Source organism: Xenopus tropicalis, chromosome 4, assembly GCF_000004195.4.
Source record: "Xenopus tropicalis strain Nigerian chromosome 4, UCB_Xtro_10.0, whole genome shotgun sequence".
In the NCBI taxonomy this organism is placed as follows: domain Eukaryota; kingdom Metazoa; phylum Chordata; class Amphibia; order Anura; family Pipidae; genus Xenopus; species Xenopus tropicalis.
In genome coordinates, this window is record NC_030680.2 from 97417420 (window position 1) to 97437168 (window position 19749).

Below are 19749 nucleotides of genomic sequence, written 5' to 3' on the forward strand. Positions count from 1 at the left end.
GTACTGCTGGGGCCCTATCTTCCATTCCAGCTTTTTGCAAGGAGTTTGTATGTGTGTATATTTTTATTTATATAGCACTACTTATGTACGCAGCAACGAACAGCAGAACAATAAATAAAGAGAACCAACAGGGGTCATTACAGTAAAAGATACAAATAAATACAAAGTATGGCAATACATACAAACTTCAAAAACATACAGGCAGGTTAATGGTTCATAATAAAATTGACCATAGTAAATGTGATAGGGGCTATAAATTATAAGCTCCACTGGGGCAGGGACTAATGTCTTATTCTCTGTAAAGTGCCACATAATATGTTGCAAGTTGGACACAGACATAGGTAGAAGATAAACAATAAAGCACGTAAACATCTCCTTGTGACATGTGTTATCGATGTCCTTTTTCTTCCCTGCTCCTTGCATATGTAGTCAGTATTATTGAAATGTAAAGAACACATGCCAGCATAAAATGCAGGCCTAAAGGACATAAATATTTGGTTTAGAAAAAATATCAATTCTAGCCAGCAGCATCACTACCGTAGCAGTAGCTAGTAGCACTACTGTAGATAGCCAAGGCAGCAGGAGGCTCATGTGTGGTTATTGAAGGATGTTACTGGTGAGATTCCTACAATGTTAATCATAATGCAGGAGACAACTCCTTTCTTGGCTTACGACAGGAGAGCAGAGGGCTTCTATTGGCAATATTAATAGATTTTATTTATGTATTTTAATTCAAAATTTGCATTTTAAGTTCATTAGGCCTATATTTAATTTTGTCAGCTTCCCTTTCGAGAAGTTCCAATAACTATACTAATCTCTGCCAATCGAAACCACAAACAGCAAGAAAAAAAAATCAAGTGTGACAATTTGCCTTGAAGGCCCAAAGGTGGTAAGACAAAAACAGTTTTGTTTACTATTCTAGGAACTGGCAAATGTTGTACCATGTTACAGCTATGTTTTCAAGTGTCTGACCTATAACTTGCATGCCTAGTCTCCTATAGGGTTATATTTGTGCCTATCTTTGTGGAAAAGGCAGCCTTGTATGGAGCTGTAATACTAAGTTTTTTTACAAGTAGACACATGTTTGAAGCCAGACTTGATAATTCCCGGCTAGTTCATTTAAAAAAAAAAAAAAAAATAAATAATTGGTACATTACTACTCTAATTCTTTTCTAAGTTGACAGCATATTTGGAGGATAAACTCATGCAACATTCAGATCCAGCAAGACAAACAAATGAAATAAAATAATGTCAGGACACCAACATTTTATAGTAACATTTTAATATGGAAAAAAACTGCATTATACATTAGTCACCTTGTAAAGAATACACCCTCAAATTCAGTCACCCCAAATTTGTGCCATAACACCTAATGGTCTGTGATGATGCGACTGCTGAACAAATAGCCAGTCGAAGCTTTTCACATACATTACTTCTTTGTGTCAGATATTTCTCCACAACTATCACCATTAACAACCAATAACTAACACAGTATTAAGTACTCTGTATGATTTAAAAATCAGTGGAAGTTTCTAACTGATTGAAAGAGTTACCATATTTATGTAGCAGTCTTTCTTATTGCACAAATCTGGATATCTCTACCTCCTTATAAATGCTACTGCAGCAGTAACAACCTGAAATACCTAACTTATTAACTAAACAATGAATCCTCCCCAATATAGCCCCAAAGGCTTGTTGGATTTAAACAAAAATATATTTAATCTATCTTGTATGGTTCCCACCAACAAATATTGTAAAAAGATTTAAAAATTAGGGAAGTAATTCAATCAAAGAAATATGCTAAATGCCTTTAATAAGGCAAAATCTTTCCTACCACCAAAGCAATCTGCATCACAGGAACTACACTTCCAGCAACAATCCCATAATAAAGATTTCCTTTTCCCAAAGATTATGGATTGGAAAGATGGCAGCAACATCATTTGATTTCTGTTGTTAAAGAATGGATTCCTGTGCTGCATATGGCTGTACGAGAGGTGACAATATGACAGAACAGCAGCTGCTTGCCAGGATTATATGGATGACCGCATTAGGTCCACCTTTGTCGGCAAAGGTCCTGCATCTTCACTTTCTTCTGTTTTCCCATGGATAACAACAAGAGTTGCAGGGGGATATCTGTGCAATTTCTGCTCATTCATGTATTCCAGGTCCCCATAGATACTCAGCTTCTGCAGAACAGATATCTCAATTTTAATACATAAAAGGCAAAAAACATCATCATCTGTTCAAATTTGAGTCTAAAATGTTTTATAAAGTGTAGAAATTAGTGTCTTCTAAAATTCATGTAACTTTATGATCAAAGTACCACTCACCAAAGTAGCAGCATAAAAGGACTGTGTCATGATTGTTATGGTGTAGTTTGTATTACTAAATCACACTGTGTACATTGTAAATAATTAATCCTACCATTAATTCTAATATCTACCACTAGGTGGGCAGGAGCATAAAGATTTTGCAGCACAGCAGTAAAGAGTGACTGAAATTTATTAGAGCAGAAGTTACATGGCTGAGAGCACCTGGGAAACTTAAAACATTCCTCTGTTAAAAAAAATGATTTTAAATGCAGGATTCTGCTGAAGCAGCTATATTAACAGATATATTTTGTAAAAAAAACATGTTGTTTTCCTTTGACAGAATCCTTTTAAAGGAGAAGGAAAGGTAAAAACTAAGTAAGCTTTATCAGAAAGGTCTATGTAAACACAGCCATAAGCACTCACAGATGTTCGGGTGTCTGACTTTCCAACTTCCTCTGACAGAAAAACCCTTAATTCCCTGGCCCAGAGTCGGCACAGCTCTCTCCTCTCCCACAAGTGTATGCTAAGAACTCCCTTCCTCCTCCCTTAGCAATGTGTAATGTAAGCTATAAGCGCTAGAGCTGCAGCAGGAAGCTACTTAAAATGGCATCTGTTGTCTTAAGTAAATGGAGAAAGCTTCTACAGCTGTTTACTCAGGTATGGTAATGCTTTCTGCAGAATAAATATATTGTTCTAAATGGCACCAATGTGGCAAATCTATTGGCAGTAAAATGCCAAAATGGCTTTCCTTCTGCTTTAATTTTATTTATTACATGGATCTGCCATATTTGAAATTGTACTAATGGGCTATACTGATGGGCACATTGTTTGTGGCTTGGAATGTGAATAAGGGGGACTAGGCAGATGTATTTAAAAGTGGAATCTAGGGCTGAGCACCAGAAACTGTTAAACAGTGTACAACACAAAGAATGTACAAATAAATGATATATTATATTAAATTATTCTAGATGAGCTTACTTCAGAAGGGATGTATTGATCTGCAGCTGTAGCAACTGTTGCACAACAAATCCATAGAAGGACCAAGACAGATAGGACCAGAGTGGCGGAAAGAAGCCAATTAGAATTCCTAACAAAACAGAAATATATTGCATTTAAAGGACAACATCATTATAGTTCTACGCTATTTATCAGTTCCAATTCCAGGGGTAGGTAAAAACATAACATTTAAAAAATATACACACACATTACAATTTTACATATGTAGCCCTATAACCGAACGTAACAATCCTTGGCAATTTCCAGAAGTAGATGGACTTTAGAATAAAATGTAAATCTAAAGAGTAAAAAAAAGAAAAAAAAAAACACAGAATAGTGGCTTTAGGCCAGAGTGCAAAACAAGATTTTCTCTAGTAAAGCAGATACATATTTGACATGTAAAGGAGCAGCTTTAATTGCAGTCATACTGTAGTCATGCTATTTAGCCAAGGCACTGTAATCACAATATTCTAGCATGTGGAATAATATTGAGTAAACATACGTGGAGAAGCACTTTAAGAAGTTGTTGCCTTCATCAAGATCAAGTAAGTCAGGTCGCTGGTTCCAAGTTCTTTCTTCTCCAGACTGTTCTGTAGATTCACCAGGCACAAGATCTACTGCAGGGACAAAAAAACAACACTTAATTACACTGGGAACTTGGATTTATTATGAATCTATTATTAATAGGATTCAGATTTTCCTCCTTATTCTCATTGTAACAGCAAAGGAAATACTTACAGGATATTTTGTCTAGAAAGCGTTCTGCAGATTGTGCCTTTTCTGGCAAAAAGTTTTCTGGATCATGCTGGATTTCAGATTCCGACTAAATAAAAAGAGAGGGAATATAATGAGAATTTTATCTGAATTCATAGGATTTGTTAGCACCCCTCATAACAAGGCTGCATATAAAGCAAAATATAGGAGTATCAGCCATTGAGTCATAATTCCAAAAATATGTATGCTTTTCCACCCCAAATTTTACCCTATTTGACCTGTGCAAAGCTGCCTAGATGCACACATTATTTATATGCATTTCTTCTTGAAAACAAAAACTGATAAACAACAGTTTTTGGCAAATTATTGCAGTGCACAAGAGTTGTGCGTAGGGTTCAGTAATCTGGTAGGGATACATTAAGGGTTGTTTCTAGCCATGGTTAGAAGGGGGTAATGTACCATTTATTAACTCAATCCACTGTTTAACTGTAGGAGAAATGGGACTCATCCACTTCATTATAACTAACTTTTGTTGCATAAAACAAAACAAAGCATTGTAGTGTTCTGGATTTTTTTAAAGGCACTGCCTCATCTATTATGTCTCATAAGCAGATCTTAAAGAGACCTAATGCCAGGAAGGAAAGTATTCATTAATACAGTGGGTAACTTCCAGAACATTATTACTCTAGGGCAATGCCAAATCATGTGAAGGAATACTGCCTCTACCATGCCACATTTCACAAATTTAGCTCCTTCTAGTCTTCCCACAGCCTTAATGTAAGTGTAAGGGTGTAATATAGATTTGATGAATAATCCTAAATTGAACTATTTTGTCCTTGAGTGATAATAGAAATGTCTATAAGTTATGTGTAGTTTCCTGACATTGGTCTTCATCATGAGAAGGTATAGCTGACAGATATTTCTGTTTTACTTTGTCAAATGGGGACTGAATTATACTACACAACTAAGATAGTAGTTTGGAGAGGTCTGGATCCCAGAGTCTGGCTTCCCATTGAAATGGGGTAGGTGAGAGTTGGTAGGATCAAAATTGGGCATAAAATGAATGCCTCAACTGAAAGTAATAAGAATAAGAAGAATAACTGAATATCAGGGTGATCAAATTAGGCTTTAAGTTGCTCTAGAGATGCAAAGTTAAAAGCCACGGCCCATATCCCTCTTCCTAAACAATCAAGTAAAACACCCCATGGAGAAACTCTAACCTGCCACATATGAGACACCTAGTTCATTTCCAATACAGGCCACATCTAGGTATTAGACATCTTGATGACTTATATTGCTTACATACCTGGACAACAATAATTCTCCCATTATCTGCCTGAACATAAAAGGTCCATGATGGATTAATGAAACTTTGTGCAGAATCCATCATGTCTCTCATGAAAGCTCCCACAAAGGCAAGGGGAAAAAGGATGTGAATCCGAGGGGCTAAATCAGCAAGCTGCAAAATAAACAAGTGCAAAAATGATCTCTTACACTACATGACATTTTCTACAAACACTACTTGACTATTTTAAACCCAACAAATATTCTAAAAGCTTATCCAGAGAAGGACAGACAGCTGCCATCTGGGAAATTCAGTCTTTCAGAGCAGTGGGAAATTGCTATTTTGGGGTTTAGAAAGAAATTGCATTGACACTTCAATCAGTTACTAGTTACTTCCTAACACATCATAACTTTGTTTATCTTTTTTGTTTACAGATGTATATCTCATACAAATATCCACCACCCTCCACACTTCCAGCCACCAATATTTAATAAATACAGATTATTGCAGCAAGCAACGGTCTATGAGGTCCTGACAGCACAGTTATGATTCACCTCTTTCAGCATTTGCTTAAATCCCATGACTGCAGACCCTATTTCAGCGGATGTCAGACTTTTTTAATTCAATCCGAACATCGAACCTTTGGACATGGACCCTTTAATTCATAACAGGGTTACAGATATAGGGAAATATAGGTGTAATTTGACAGCAGATCCAAGAAAATCTACAGTAGCAAATAAATGTTTACCCAAAATCTCACTTTAATAGACCTTCTGTTGCACAAACTGGTATTCAGGCTGAGCCACCCTGGCACCTTTCCCACAGGCCCTCACCATGCCTTATTCTAAACATACACTAACCTCTTCCTGACGCTTTGCTGCAAAAGGCATCTGACTTTGGCAGCCCAAGTGGCAAGCAAATTGCTCGGTGGATTGTGGATAAGCTTCCAAGCAAGCTGTAGTGTAAAAGAGAGACAACACTAATATTAAAGAAATTAGCTTTTAGTATGACAAAGACATTGATATTCCGAGACAATTGCAATTGGTTTTCATTTTTTATAGTTTTTCAGTCATTTAGCTTTTTTGTTGAGCAGCTCTCCTTTTTGAAATTTCAGCAGCTATCTGGTTGCCATGGTCTTGTTTACCTTAGCAACCATGCAGTTGTGTGAATGAAAGTCTGGAATATGAATAGGAGAAGGACAATATAAAAAAAATAACAAAAATATAATTGTAGCCTCAAAGAGCAAAGTTTTTTTTAGCTGTTAGGGTCAGTGACCCCTATGTAAAAGCTGGTAAGATGTAGACAAAGACAGCAAATAATTCAAAAACTATAAACGCTATAATGCTAAATGGAAACCAATAGATAAACCCAGTCTTATTCATACAAATATTATGAGCAGCATGCACCATGCAGACGCCTACATTTCTTTGAAAAGGAGCAATAAAAAATTTAGTAAAATCAAAGTGTTTTGAGAGATGCTTGTGACTCTACCAGAAGAGGATCGCTGTCTCTCAGCTACTCCGGGCTGGTGCAGTTTTTCAGGAGCACCAGCCCGAGACAGACAGACAGATTCTCTTCTGTCTGTCTTCGTTCTTATGATTTGTATTTGTTCCCAGAATCCCTTTTGACTTATTTGCATATGTATGAAGCAGTCTCCTCAACCCTTTTGACTTGTTTGTGAATACCCACTCCTGGCTCTAACTAAGCTGATCAGAAAACCCTGCACTACACTGATGAGCCCCAAGAAGGGCAAAACCAGTCTGTAGTTGGGAATCTGATCAGCTATTATCCTGGCTTCTGCTTTAATAACCCAGTGGGTAAGCTTTAGCCTATAGGATAAACCCATGTAAATGGGATATTTCTAAGAACCTTAAGGAATTTGGTCTCAGAATCCCTTATATATGGTACATATGCTATAATTGTAATTTTATATCTCCCTATGCAAATACATAGGATTTATTGTAAGACTCAGTATTTAACATTATTCAGCACTACACTATTACAGGGCTATAGCAGTGATCTCTAACCTGTGGTTGTCCAGCTAACAATAAAAATGAACAACAGAAAGCAATGGAATTCTGTGCATGCTGATCATTTTTGTCCAGTAACAGGGGGGCATATTTATAAAACAGTAAACAGACGATTCATCAGAAAATCGATCGAGAAAACTGCAAAATCCTATAAAACTGAATAGAGCAGTGGTGCTTACTTTTAGTGCAATTTGTGGCTGTTGTTTGTTAAATAATACGTGTTAAACGTGACCCATGCTCGCAAACACATAGGTGTGTGTAAATGTCTGAGTCTTATCTCCAGCTGCAAGCAGTCAAAGTATTCTGGTTGTTGCAGTTAAATTGTCTCTCAAACTTAATGTTGATGCCACTGAATGATTCTTTTCATAGGCCTGTTATCAGAGTTTCTAGCAGTAAGGAATATGTACCTACTAACCAGACCAAGCCACATGAAAAAACAATGTTAAACATTCAAATCCCAAAAGTAGTCCTAGCCTCAAAGATTTGTCGGTGAAAATGTACACTTGTCAACGAGAACATAGCAAGACATAAGGGGTCATATATGACCTCTGAGTCAGTGTGCAAAGTGAAAAATTGTACCAGTTTTTAAGTTTGCACACTGCCTTTTGCAGAATTGCCGAAGACTTATACTCTGTTTCGAAACACACTGAATTAGATCTTTAATGCCCACTATGCTCCCTCCAGCTTACACTCCTCTCTGCAGGTTGGGACCATGACTCCCAAGTACTAAAAAAATTTCACTGCAGATGCTGAAGATATGACTAGCAGTATGCTGTGAAAAATCTACTAGGGCTGGTTTGAAGTAATGAAACAAGGGGCAAAAGTCGCGACTACTCTCTAGCATCAGGGAGGGGGCACTCTTGCCTCCCAATACACTGCATTTGCAACATGTATATTTAAATCAAACATCTTTTATGGAGTGTTAGGCTACGGGAGAATTAAAAAGTTAAAGTGACTTGAGCACTTCTTTCAAACAGCAAACATTACATACACTTTGCTAACAATACACACTGCTTCCACTGTAACACAAGCAAACGGAACATTCAGTGCAGTCTTGTGTGTCCCATTTATGGCTAAAAACTAGCATTGCCATTGTCACTAGAACAGAGGAGTGAACACCTTGCAGAGCCTCTTTAGAAGTAACTACTAGTTAACATAACATATAGGCAGCTTTTTTTAAAACGTTTACGTTTTACATAATGGCACAGTCATATCGCATTTCGCAAAGGTCAGTTTAAATATTGTACATATAACAAAAGTATCAGAAGCAGCATGCTGTGAGCATCAATTATATATTTTCTAGCAAATGAAAAATGTAAATGAAAAACTCATTACCTGATTCACATTCTACTTTAGTTCTGTTCAAGTCCTCTCCATCATCCACAAACTGGCAGATAGAAAAGAGGCGACAGCCCCTTTGACAGGCAAACAGCTCCTCCTCCTGTAGAGAAATGACAGCATTAATATCCAAAAATGGTGTCTGGATACTCTTATGGAATGATTTGAGAATATAAGATAGTAAGAAATCAATATACCAATGAGTATTTCTCTTATTTATCTATAGTCATAGGAACAGTTTTAGTTGTTCTCATTTTTCCAACATCTAAAAGTTAGACTGCCAACCAGAAGTTTACTAAGTGTTTTCAAATGCAAGCCATTCCTGGTTTTAGTAAGGGTATTTTGGGCATAAATACATTCACAGCAGCTTTGTATATTCTGACTGTATTACTGCATGCTATAGCAGGAGAACTTTTATTGGTTTTATTAGGCATTAGTCTAGTAATCTCCTATGTATAAACAGACCACAAAACTCACAATATTGATGTCATGTATCAGATTACTCAAGCACAGGTCTTTCCAGCAGGAGGCCTGCGGGCCAGATGTAACCCTACAATAGATTTGTATGGCCACAGTCTGCTCAACAGGGCCACGTTTAAATGTATTATAATCTTGCCCTCAAACATGCAGCATAGTAAATTATTACCCCACTACATGGAAACATTTGGGCAGCACTGCTCTAGTACTAAAGAGTATGACTGTTCAGGCCCAGACTGACAATGTGTGAATACTGTCAAATGCCAGAGGGGCTGCTGTAAGACACCACTGACAGTGACTATTTAAAGGGCTATTGGGGCTCCTGTGTACTTGAAAGCCAGGGCCTATTTTTAATCCCATTCTAGGATTGGACTGCATTGTAAGGAAATAACCCCAAATATAAGGACATTATGATCTCCGTCCACAAGACGCTGATTGCAATAGACTACAACTCCCACCACTTACCGACAGGCCAGTCAGCTGTTTACCACAATTCTATGGAGTAGCAGTGTGTGAATAGAAATGAATAGCTCACCTCGGGGTAGGTATGCAGGGGGTAGGTTGCCTCACACACACCGTGACAAGACGCGCTGTCCCCCAGCAGGGAGTCTACATTCCCAGCGGGCTCTGTTGCCCTAGCGCTGGCACAAAGCAGGAGAACGAGCAGTAGCCCTCTTGTATCCGCCATCTTCGTACATATAGTAACTTCCGCGTTCCCCAGCTCCGCAGCAGCACATCCCTTGTAAACAAACGCGCGTCATCAAATCGCGCCACCAAACAAAAGGGATACCGCAAATGAGCCCTTCAACTCGCTCATTATAGGGGGCTTCCCATATGTACAAATGGCTCAGCTCAGTTTAAACTCATGTTGTTTTAAGAATTAGCTTTTTGCCTGGTGGCTCAGCAGCTTCTGAGATGGACAGATTTGTAATCAGGAAGCAAAAGAGTGAGGCAGTAGAAGAGAAACGCCGCACTGATAAAGCAAAGGGATCAGCGGGACAGGCGACACTTCTTTCCCTGAGGGTGAGCATCAGTCGGAGTAGGAGTTGCTGAAGCGAGTTCTTTCTTCAGTAGTTTTGCATTGAGTCCTTTTGTAGGGGCAGCATATATGTAGCTGTACTGAGATTAGGAACTAGTGTTTGTGAATACAGCAAAGGGGTTGTTCTGTTCATAAAGGTTTGGGATTCGCAGGTTCAGGCAGCAGTGCATTCCCAATAGGACAAGCCTGCTGTACAAACTTGGTATAGTAACCTAGTTTAGAAGTCCACTTCTTTGTACCTGCCTGTGTTTTTTAATTGTTTGTATTTTATGTTACATAGCTGTCAGGATTGGAATTTTAACATCTATCTGAAACCAGGCAGCAGTTGGGAAGTCAGAATGAAAACTGAATAGTGTAGAGTCTGAATATAAACATAAGCAACGCCATAAAAGAATAATGATAAATAAAAGCATCAGTCAGTCTCTCCTTTGGTTGTCAGGGTCAGTGACCCTCCCTATAGCAAACAGATAGCATTGTTATGAAGACCATGAAAAGTTGCTTAAATTTCGTCTATCTACAGCAGGGATCCCCAACCTTTTATACTCGTGAGCCACATTCAAAAGGAAAACATGTTGGAGAGCAACACAAGCATGAATAACATTCCTGGGGGTGCAAATAAGAGTCCCTATGTGGCCTGGCAGCCTATAGAAGGCTCTGTTTGGCTTTACACTGGGTTTTATGCAATCAACACTTGCCTCCAAGCCAGGAATACCAAAATTAGCCCCTGGTTTGAGGCCCCTGGGAGCAACATCCAAGGGGTTGGAGAGCAACATGTTGCTCACGAGCCACTGGTTGGGGATCACTGATCTACAGCATGCTAAAAGTTTGTTTAAGGTTGAGTACCAATGACAAAGGTAACACCAATGCCTACGTCTCATCACTAAGTGAGGCATAAGTGGCCACCCAGACATCCAGAAAGGGGTTCATTTGCTACAAAAGACATGCACATGCTTGAGGCCTCGTTGATTTTTTTGATAAGAATAAAGGGGGGCTTTGTTTATATCAAAAATATTAGTGAGGCCTCAAGCATGTGCATGTCTTTTGTAGCAAATGAACCCCTTTCTGGATGTCTATGAAGATTCTCATTCATCCAGGTCATGATATACAGTATCTAGTAGAATTAAGTCTTGAAAACGTTTCACCGCTCATCCGAGTGGCTTCTTCAGTTCAAATGACTGGTAGGGAATTCCCCGGTATTTAAACTCTTGATGGTAGTACAGTCACAGACATCCAATCACAATGGTTCCATTCTGGATGTCTGGGTGGCGACCTATGCCTCATTTAGTGATGAGATGTAGGCATTGGTGTTACCTTTGTCATTGGTGTTGACCAGGAGGCACAGGTGTTTACACTTGTATCACATTTTTATCTCCCCGTAGAAATATTTTATTCTGTATAATTGTAAGTCTGCTCTAAAGAAGTATCATTCTTTTTTTTTTTAGAGAGTAGTTGTTCTGGAAGACATAAAAAGATGGAAGTGTGTCTTGGAGTTTCCATATCAGACAAAGGATAACTTGCTGGAAGCTCTGATGGAACTAAAGAAGAAAATTCCTTCTGAGGAAGTGATTCTTTCAACCAAAATCGGTACTTCATTATAATAAACTCTGATAATTTGACCAAAAGATCCTGATATGTTTTTGTACCACCTTATAGTTAGCATTGCCACTATATGTATACTGCACAGGGACTAATATGATAATATTTATATACATTATGATAAGGTTTGTCAGTTGGCTCAGGTAATTTTACTCTAATAGATTTTTGAAATTCCAGCATAAAAAAGAAAAAGCTGGATAGAGTTTTGTGTAGGTGAAGACTGGGTTTGTTTATAAATAAGATGTAAGATTGTAGATGATAAGAACAGGTCAAACAGGTTAATATACAGTGTCTTGCAAAAGTATTCGGCCCCCTTGAACTTTTCCACATTTTGTCACATTACAGCCACAAACATGAATCAATTTTATTGGAATTCCACGTGAAAGACCAATACAAAGTGGTGTACACGTGAGAAGTGGAACGAAAATCATACATGATTCCAAACATTTTTTACAAATAAATAACTGCAAAGTGGGGTGTGCGTAATTATTAAGCCCCCTGAGTCAATACTTTGTAGAACCACCTTTTGCTGCAATTACAGCTGCCAGTCTTTTAGGGTATGTCTCTACCAGCTTTGCCCATCTACAGACTGAAATCCTTCTTCTTTGCAAAACCGCTCCAGCTCAGTCTGATTAGATGGACAGCGTTTGTGAACAGCAGTTTTCAGATCTTGCCACAGATTCTCGATTGGATTTAGATCTGGATTTTGACTGGGCCATTCTAACACATGGATATGTTTTGATTTAAACCATTCCATTGTTGCCCTGGCTTTATGTTTAGGGTCGTTGTCCTGCTGGAAGGTGAACCTCCACCCCAGTCTCAAGTCTTTTGCAGACTCCAAGAGGTTTTCTTCCAAGATTGCCCTGTATTTGGCTCCATTCATCTTCCCATCAACTCTGACCAGTTTCCCTGTCCCTGCTGAAGAGAAGCACCCCCAGAGCATGATGCTGCCACCACCATATTTGACAGTGGAGATGGTGTGTTCAGAGTGATGTGCAGTGTTAGTTTTCCGCCACACATAGCGTTTTGCATTTTGGCCAAAAAGTTCCATTTTGGTCTCGTCTGACCAGAGCACCTTCTTCCACATGTTTGCTGTGTCCCCCACATGGCTTGTGGCAAACTGCAAACGGGACTTCTTATGGTTTTCTGTTAACAATGGCTTTCTTTTTGCCACTCTTCCATAAAGGCCAACTTTGTGCAGTGCACGACTAATAGCTGTCCTATGGACAGATTCCCCCACCTGAGCTGTAGATCTCTGCAGCTCGTCCAGAGTCACCATGGGCCTCTTGGCTGCATTTCTGATCAGCGCTCTCCTTGTTCGGCCTGTGAGTTTAGGTGGACGGCCTTGTCTTGGTAGGTTTACAGTTGTGCCGTACTCCTTCCATTTCTGAATGATCACTTGAACAGTGCTCCGTGGGATGTTCAAGGCTTTGGAAATCTTTTTGTAGCCTAAGCCTGCTTTAAATTTCTCAATAACTTTATGCCTGACCTGTCTGGTGTGTTCTTTGGGCTTCATGGTGTTGTTGCTCCCAATATTCTCTTAGACAACCTCTGAGGCCGTCACAGAGCAGCTGTATTTGTACTGACATTAGATTACACACAGGTGCACTCTGTTTAGTCATTAGCACTCATCAGGCAATGTCTATGGGCAACTGACTGCACTCAGACCAAAGGGGGCTGAATAATTACGCACACCCCACTTTGCAGTTATTCATTTGTAAAAAATGTTTGGAATCATGTATGATTTTTGTTCCACTTCTCATGTGTACACCACTTTGTATTGGTCTTTCACGTGGAATTCCAATAAAATTGATTCATGTTTGTGGCTGTAATGTGACAAAATGTGGAAAGGTTCAAGTGCATTTACAATAAATAATAAACCTAAATAACTAAAAGAATTTCAATTTGGACTGTGATGTGTTCCATGATATGCCCAACTTATCTTTTTTTTAAATATATATTGATATATTATCAACATAATCATTTGTGGAACATATTTTTAACACCAACTTGATCTTACTGGGCCTTTGATTGAATGTATGAATGTATACCAGTCCTTTTCTTATACTTCTCACTCAGTATAATGTTACCTTTTTACTTTTGCTGCAAGAGGATGGTTATTTGCTGTAGGTGGCTGTGTTGTGCACCCATAAGGCATTACAAAAGTCTCTTTGGGATGACTGTCACCATTGTGGAAATTTTACATTTATAAAAGAAGGACCCTGAGAGGATATGTTTTATATTTTACACTTGCAGACAGGCTCCCACTATCACCACGGCACGGCTGGATTTTAAAAGAGTGAAATGTGCACACACACATAATATCTTATTGGCAATATTAAACTTGGCCATGGCTACAAGTTACTGTTGCTACAGGTTACATACTTTTGCTATCTTAGCTAAGCATTTTCTACACCCTGTACCAATCATCCTTTGTTCTCACAAGCTTCTTCCCAAGGACTCCCATCTTGAGACTCCTACCCTGAGACTCCCACTATTTCTTATGCTATTCCTGCCAGATGGTTCACTGAGCAGTTTTGTGTATATGACTCCAAGTTAACACTTTGTTTTCCCCATACCTTCCCTCCATGAGCATTTGATTCTCACAAAATCAGATCATCATAGCTAAATAAGATAATTATCTACAGATACATGCAAATTACAAAACAGGTTGTTAGACCTAGCCCTTACCATGTGTACATTTTACAAAATAAGGTTACAGATAATTAGGTAAATATGGCTTGCCGTAAATGACATACCACACTCCTCATTTGTTTGCAGCTTGTACTTGTTTCTCTCCTGTTTTGTGGCTCATTGCTGATATTCTAATAGCATCTGTAAAAAGGGGGTAGTTAGTCTTGCTCTACATTTTGCAGCTACATCTGGTTCTACTTTTAGTGCCTTAAGTTGGCCATAGGTGTTAAGATTTTGAAAAGATCTTTTTCTTTATCGTAGGACCAAGCTTATCCTGAAACAATCATTTTAAAGTATGATTTGTCCATCAACAAAAACAGCCATTTTAAACAATATCATCTAGTTGAAGCTAGGAAAATTACCTGCTTGGTCCTGTAAACAATTGGACAATGGGCAAATTCTATTGTTAGCAACCAAAATTTTCAAACTTGCCTAGTTGATTTTCTGACCGATGTTGGATGAAAAATCTCTAGATGTACTATGGATTAGTGCCCACTAACCTTACAATAATTTCATGGATTTGTCGGATCGTACTGAAATTGGTCCTTACGGAGAGAAAAATGTGTATGGTTTAAGGTGCCCATACACAGGCAGATTTCAGCTGCCGATTCAAGTCCTTTAGACCAAGTCGGCAGCTTTTCTGCCCGTGTATGGACGCTCCTAACAGGCCTACCTGCTGATATCTCGATAGCACAGGTCAGAACAGGGACCGCATTGGCTCTTTGATGTAGTCCACAGTCTGACGGGGCCTTTGTGTCAGTCCTAGGATCAAACAATCGAATTAGCCTGAAATCGCCACCTAAAGCAGACATATCGATCCGCTCGTTTGGCAAGGTTGCAATGCATATAGGCCACCTTTACTTAGCGCATAGTCTTAGTTAGTATTCACCTCCATCTCACATGAGCATCCTGCAGACTATGCCAGCCTGACATGGCAATATCACCTTTATCAATAAAAGTCCTGGAGAAGTATGTCTTTCAGTGAGTTTATTGTACACTTGCAAGCGGGGTCCCTTCATCAACATGAGTAGTTGGCAAAAAGCACACACAAGCAAAATATGTTATTGGCAATATTATTATCAAACTTGGCCCTGACTACAGGTTACATACTTTTGTTATCTTAGCTAAAGATTCTCTTGCTACCCCCTGTACCAGTCTTAGTGAATCCTTTGCTTTTGCAAGCGCCCATCCTAAGACACCCACTGTTTCTCATGCTATCCCTGCCAAATGGTTCTGTGGGCAGTTTGTATGTACATGACTCCAGGTTAACCCTTTGTTTTTCTCCACAATCACTGCTGACACTGTTACACGTTCTACATGATGCAGATGAACCAGATATTGACACGTGATTTTTTAAATTCTTTCCAATCATCTAAATCACAAAAGTTGGCCCTTTAATTTTCTCCCTCATCTTGCTTCCTTTCAAAGACCCTTAATTGTTGGGGCTATTTTTCTGACCCCAACTATTAAAATGTACATCATAGTTCCAATTGGAACCTGTGTTCTACATTGTAAGTAGCATAAGGGAAAATATATTCCTTATGCACCAAATGCCATTTTAATGTTATTGTTTTGTTATGTGCCATAGTTAGTGGTTACATTGATATCTAATATAATTTTTGCTTTACATCGATTAATTGAGATATATATATATGTATATGTATATATATATGTATATATATATATATATATATATATATGTATATATATATATGTATATATATATATATATATGTATATATATATATATATATATGTATATATATATATATATATATATATATATATATATATATATATATATATATATATATATATATTTTAACAAATAGGAGTGATAAAAACTCAATTCCATGCTGTGGTCTCAACAACAGCACTAAGCTTTAACACCCCATTGAACCGTTGAACCCTAATTGTTAACAATTGCTAGTATAAAAATGCAGTAACAGTGTAAAAATCTGTTCAAAGTTGTGTTATGATGTAGAAGCAGTTGCTATGTCACACAATGCTATTTTTCTTCTGGCCTGTGCACGCAGTGAAAGGGGGATGACATTCATGTCAGTTACCACCTTACAAGAGGTTGTATCAGCATTTTTTGCACCAGTGTCACGTTGCCCTTAAACAATTGTTGCTTATGTCTCATGAGGTCTCCTTGTTTCCTCAGGTGAAGCAGTGCGCAACCTGCACACACACAATGACAAAGATGTAGCTGGCCTTGCGCAAGAGATTCATACGCAGTGGGAAACATTTATAAAAGAATATCGTTGCAAACCATGTATTGAAGTGAGAAGTGATGCTGTAACTGAGAAATTACGTGGCAATGCTAGGCGGCTGCTTTGTGAGGCACTTCAGACAGCGGTGAGAAATAGTTAATTGTATAACATATTTATGTATTTACTTCCTGTTAATACTATAGTGCTGACACGTTTGCGCAGTGCTTTTACAAAATTATTTATCATTCACACTGGTCCCTGCCACAGTGAGTTTACAATGATATTGCATCTGAGCAGTAGATGCCCTTGTGTAAGGCTTCCAAAACTTTTTAAACATTTTTTTTATTGAAAATCAGAATATTTTCTTGTAAACAGATCCATAATTTGGTCAATTTGTTTGGTAAATATGTTTCCCTGCCTTTATTTAATGAGCCTGCTTAGTGTTTTTACTGTTGAACAGTATCTTTGATGTCAAAGTCTTGTTTAAGTTGAGAAATTATAAGAAAACAAAGTTATTCAATAATCCCTTCAGTCTACACCTACATGGTAAAAGGTTGATGGTGTTTGTAGACACACCTTACCATAGCAACATTGCACACCATTACAATCTGTTATTTCTATTAACCCTTCAAGCCCTTTTCCTCTACTAATTTATCCAGTTAATACGGTAAGTGAAATTTGTATTTATTTGAATTTGTCATGCTGTTAAACTTCAACATTTCAATCTGAGCTAATTACACTTTGAAATGTTTTGTGACTAGTGCCACAACCTTCATTTGCAGCTTTATGAGGTGAATTATAAAGTTGCTGTAAACAAATAGTGGGTAAATAAGTAGAGGAGAAAACAATGATTTCACATACAATGTCCTGGGAAGCTTTGGTTTTTGCAGTTTATTTATAAAATACCAACATATTCTGTAACACTGTAGGATGATATTGAAAGGACCCAAACTAACCAATTCCATACAATGAAACCGCCGGGGGGGGCAGACACGTGAAAGTTTACAAACTTGTCTATTGGTGGATCAGTCTTGCAAGCGCCGTGTGTATAATTTTTTGCTTTTGTTTGTGATCGCAATTCCAGAAGGGTACAGAAGCACATTTTAGGAAGGGTGGATGCATAATATTATTTTACATTTAAATACAAGGAACTCTGGGGGTGCCAATAAGTTAAATGGATTCTGTCATTATTTTTATCGTGTACTTTTTTTATTTCTCAATTGTAATATTGGTGTGTAGGCATTGTGCCTGAGTCTGAGCTTTCAGAAGGAGCCAGCGCTACACATTAGAACTGCTGAGTCTCAAGAGTCTCAAGCCGCATTTGTATTTATTACTATTGGGAGCTATTCTGATATCTGCCATCTATACGTTGCAGTGCTGCTTCGCCATTGTACAGTTTTTTAGCAGGAATCCTTGCACCTTAGGCTCATAGACTGCAAATGCGCTGTCGAAAACTGCAATACAATACAATACAATACTGCAAGTCTAACTTACAAGCAATGGATTTGACGCATTGCAATTTTTCTCCAAAGAGGCGCACAGTTGCAGGGTAAAAATTTAACTTTGTGTGTGTGACAAACATATTGGCACCCCCAGTGAATTTGGCCTATCTTTTCCTTTAAGATACGTAAATCAAAAACTCAATTCTAAGGTGTACTTTACCATCTTGTAATAAAATTATTGAAGGGCAAGACTTGTCTCTCTCCAAACCATAAGCACTGCACAGACTTCACATATAAATATTATAGAGGTCACATATAAGATGTTTGGTGTTTAGTAGAACATAGGGCATTTTGTGAACACTGTACCATATACTGAGCAATGACTACTATATATGTGTGTGTGCTCATAACTTTGTCCACTTACAGGATGACAACTCTCTCGCTGAATGCATTGAACGTGAGATCTTCCACGAGAGCAAACGTTTAATCAACGTTCCCTATCGCAGAACTGTCCGTACGCTTGTGTTTGCTTTGAAGCACAAGCCAGAAATTCGTTCTCAGGTGAAGAATGGATCTATACCATTAAATGAGCTTGTGCGTTGTCATAAGAAGTAATGGATTTTGCAAATATCGCAGGTGTTTAAATTAGACTGGACATTTTTCTTCTGAAATACTCCAGGTATGCCGGATGTGCAGGCTCCTGTAAATAATGACCTGATTGTGCAGGCTATCCTGATCCATCTACTTAAATTCATAGATGTCATAATAATATTATGATTCTTCCTCCAATTTCTCACCTTGGGATAGTTCTTCTATTTTTGCGTGTGTGAGCGATACTCTGGATGTACGTTCAGTTATGCACATACTGCAAAAACATCTTATGGAAAGCAATGTAGACTTTTTATTAAATGATATTTAGTATATTTTTATATTTGCAAAGCATGTAAACACAGGCATTTTATTTTTTTTTTTGTATGTGATTTGTTTTTGTTTTTTTGTTTTTTTCAACTTTATTTTTATTGATTTTAATATATTGTATGAACAGAAGATTCCAATCATACTTGTCACATAGTATGTTGGGTAAGAAAAATGGTACAGCAAAGGAAAAAAATAAAAAAGTAACAATGATAATCAACACTGTGCACTCTAGGTTATGGGATATTTTTATAGGTGTCCTGTGTGTTTATACCATTGAGCATTCTGATCTGTGGCACTTCTTACCAAAACGATGCTGTTAATTGGGGCCTGTGCAGTTTGATCCAGTACGGAAAATAACTGAATCCTTTCTCTCCAAATGGGATATGAATTCTGGAGCAAAGATTCTGACAGTGCTGATCTCTAATAACCAATCAGAATGGTGTACAACTGATCAAACCTGTCAAAAACATTCTGACAAAATGACAAAGGTGTCAGTTTTGACAGGAAAATGTTTATACAAATGGGAAAGTAATGGTACTGCTGGGAATACTAAACCAAATCCTGTATTCCCTGCAGTGATACTTTTTGAAAACTTTGTTTTCAGATGTTTTTGGGACTGAATTTTATCTGTGTTTCTGCCATATCTTTAAAATTAGTGATGCAGCCTTTCATGCTGAATTGCTACTCTTGCTGGT

General features: G+C 38.0%; 2 protein-coding genes across 2 annotated transcripts; one reads left to right on the top strand and one right to left on the bottom strand.

Moving 5' to 3' along the window:
* Positions 1–1265: 1265 nt before the first annotated feature.
* Positions 1266–9864, bottom strand: tmem59 (transmembrane protein 59). The gene is made up of 8 exons (NM_001127135.1): positions 9688–9864; positions 8673–8778; positions 6168–6262; positions 5329–5481; positions 4047–4131; positions 3811–3925; positions 3291–3399; positions 1266–2186 (listed from the first exon to the last, which is right to left on the bottom strand). The coding sequence occupies exons 1-8, from the start codon at positions 9838–9840 to the stop codon at positions 2031–2033; spliced, it is 972 nt and encodes a 323-aa protein (NP_001120607.1). The 5' UTR covers positions 9841–9864; the 3' UTR covers positions 1266–2030.
* A 172-nt stretch (positions 9865–10036) lies between these two features.
* tceanc2 (uncharacterized LOC549866) lies at positions 10037–19247 on the top strand. The gene is given in 4 exon segments (NM_001017112.2): positions 10037–10175; positions 11634–11775; positions 16646–16839; positions 18563–19247. Coding segments are annotated over 4 exon segments (633 nt in total). The 5' UTR covers positions 10037–10067; the 3' UTR covers positions 18752–19247.
* The last annotated feature ends 502 nt before the right edge of the window (positions 19248–19749 follow it).

What these genes read in the sequence shown, in the direction of transcription:
- tmem59 (NM_001127135.1), bottom strand. Translation starts at nt 9,840, where the DNA reads ATGGCGGATACAAGAGGGCTACTGCTCGTTCTCCTGCTTTGTGCCAGC. An exon ending in GGAGAATTATTGTTGTCCAG is followed by an intron (nt 4,132 to 5,328) that starts GTATGTAAGCAA and finishes CTTTTTATTTAG; the next exon opens with TCGGAATCTGAAATCCAGCA. An exon ending in CTTTCTAGACAAAATATCCT is followed by an intron (nt 3,926 to 4,046) that starts GTAAGTATTTCC and finishes TTGTCCCTGCAG; the next exon opens with TAGATCTTGTGCCTGGTGAA.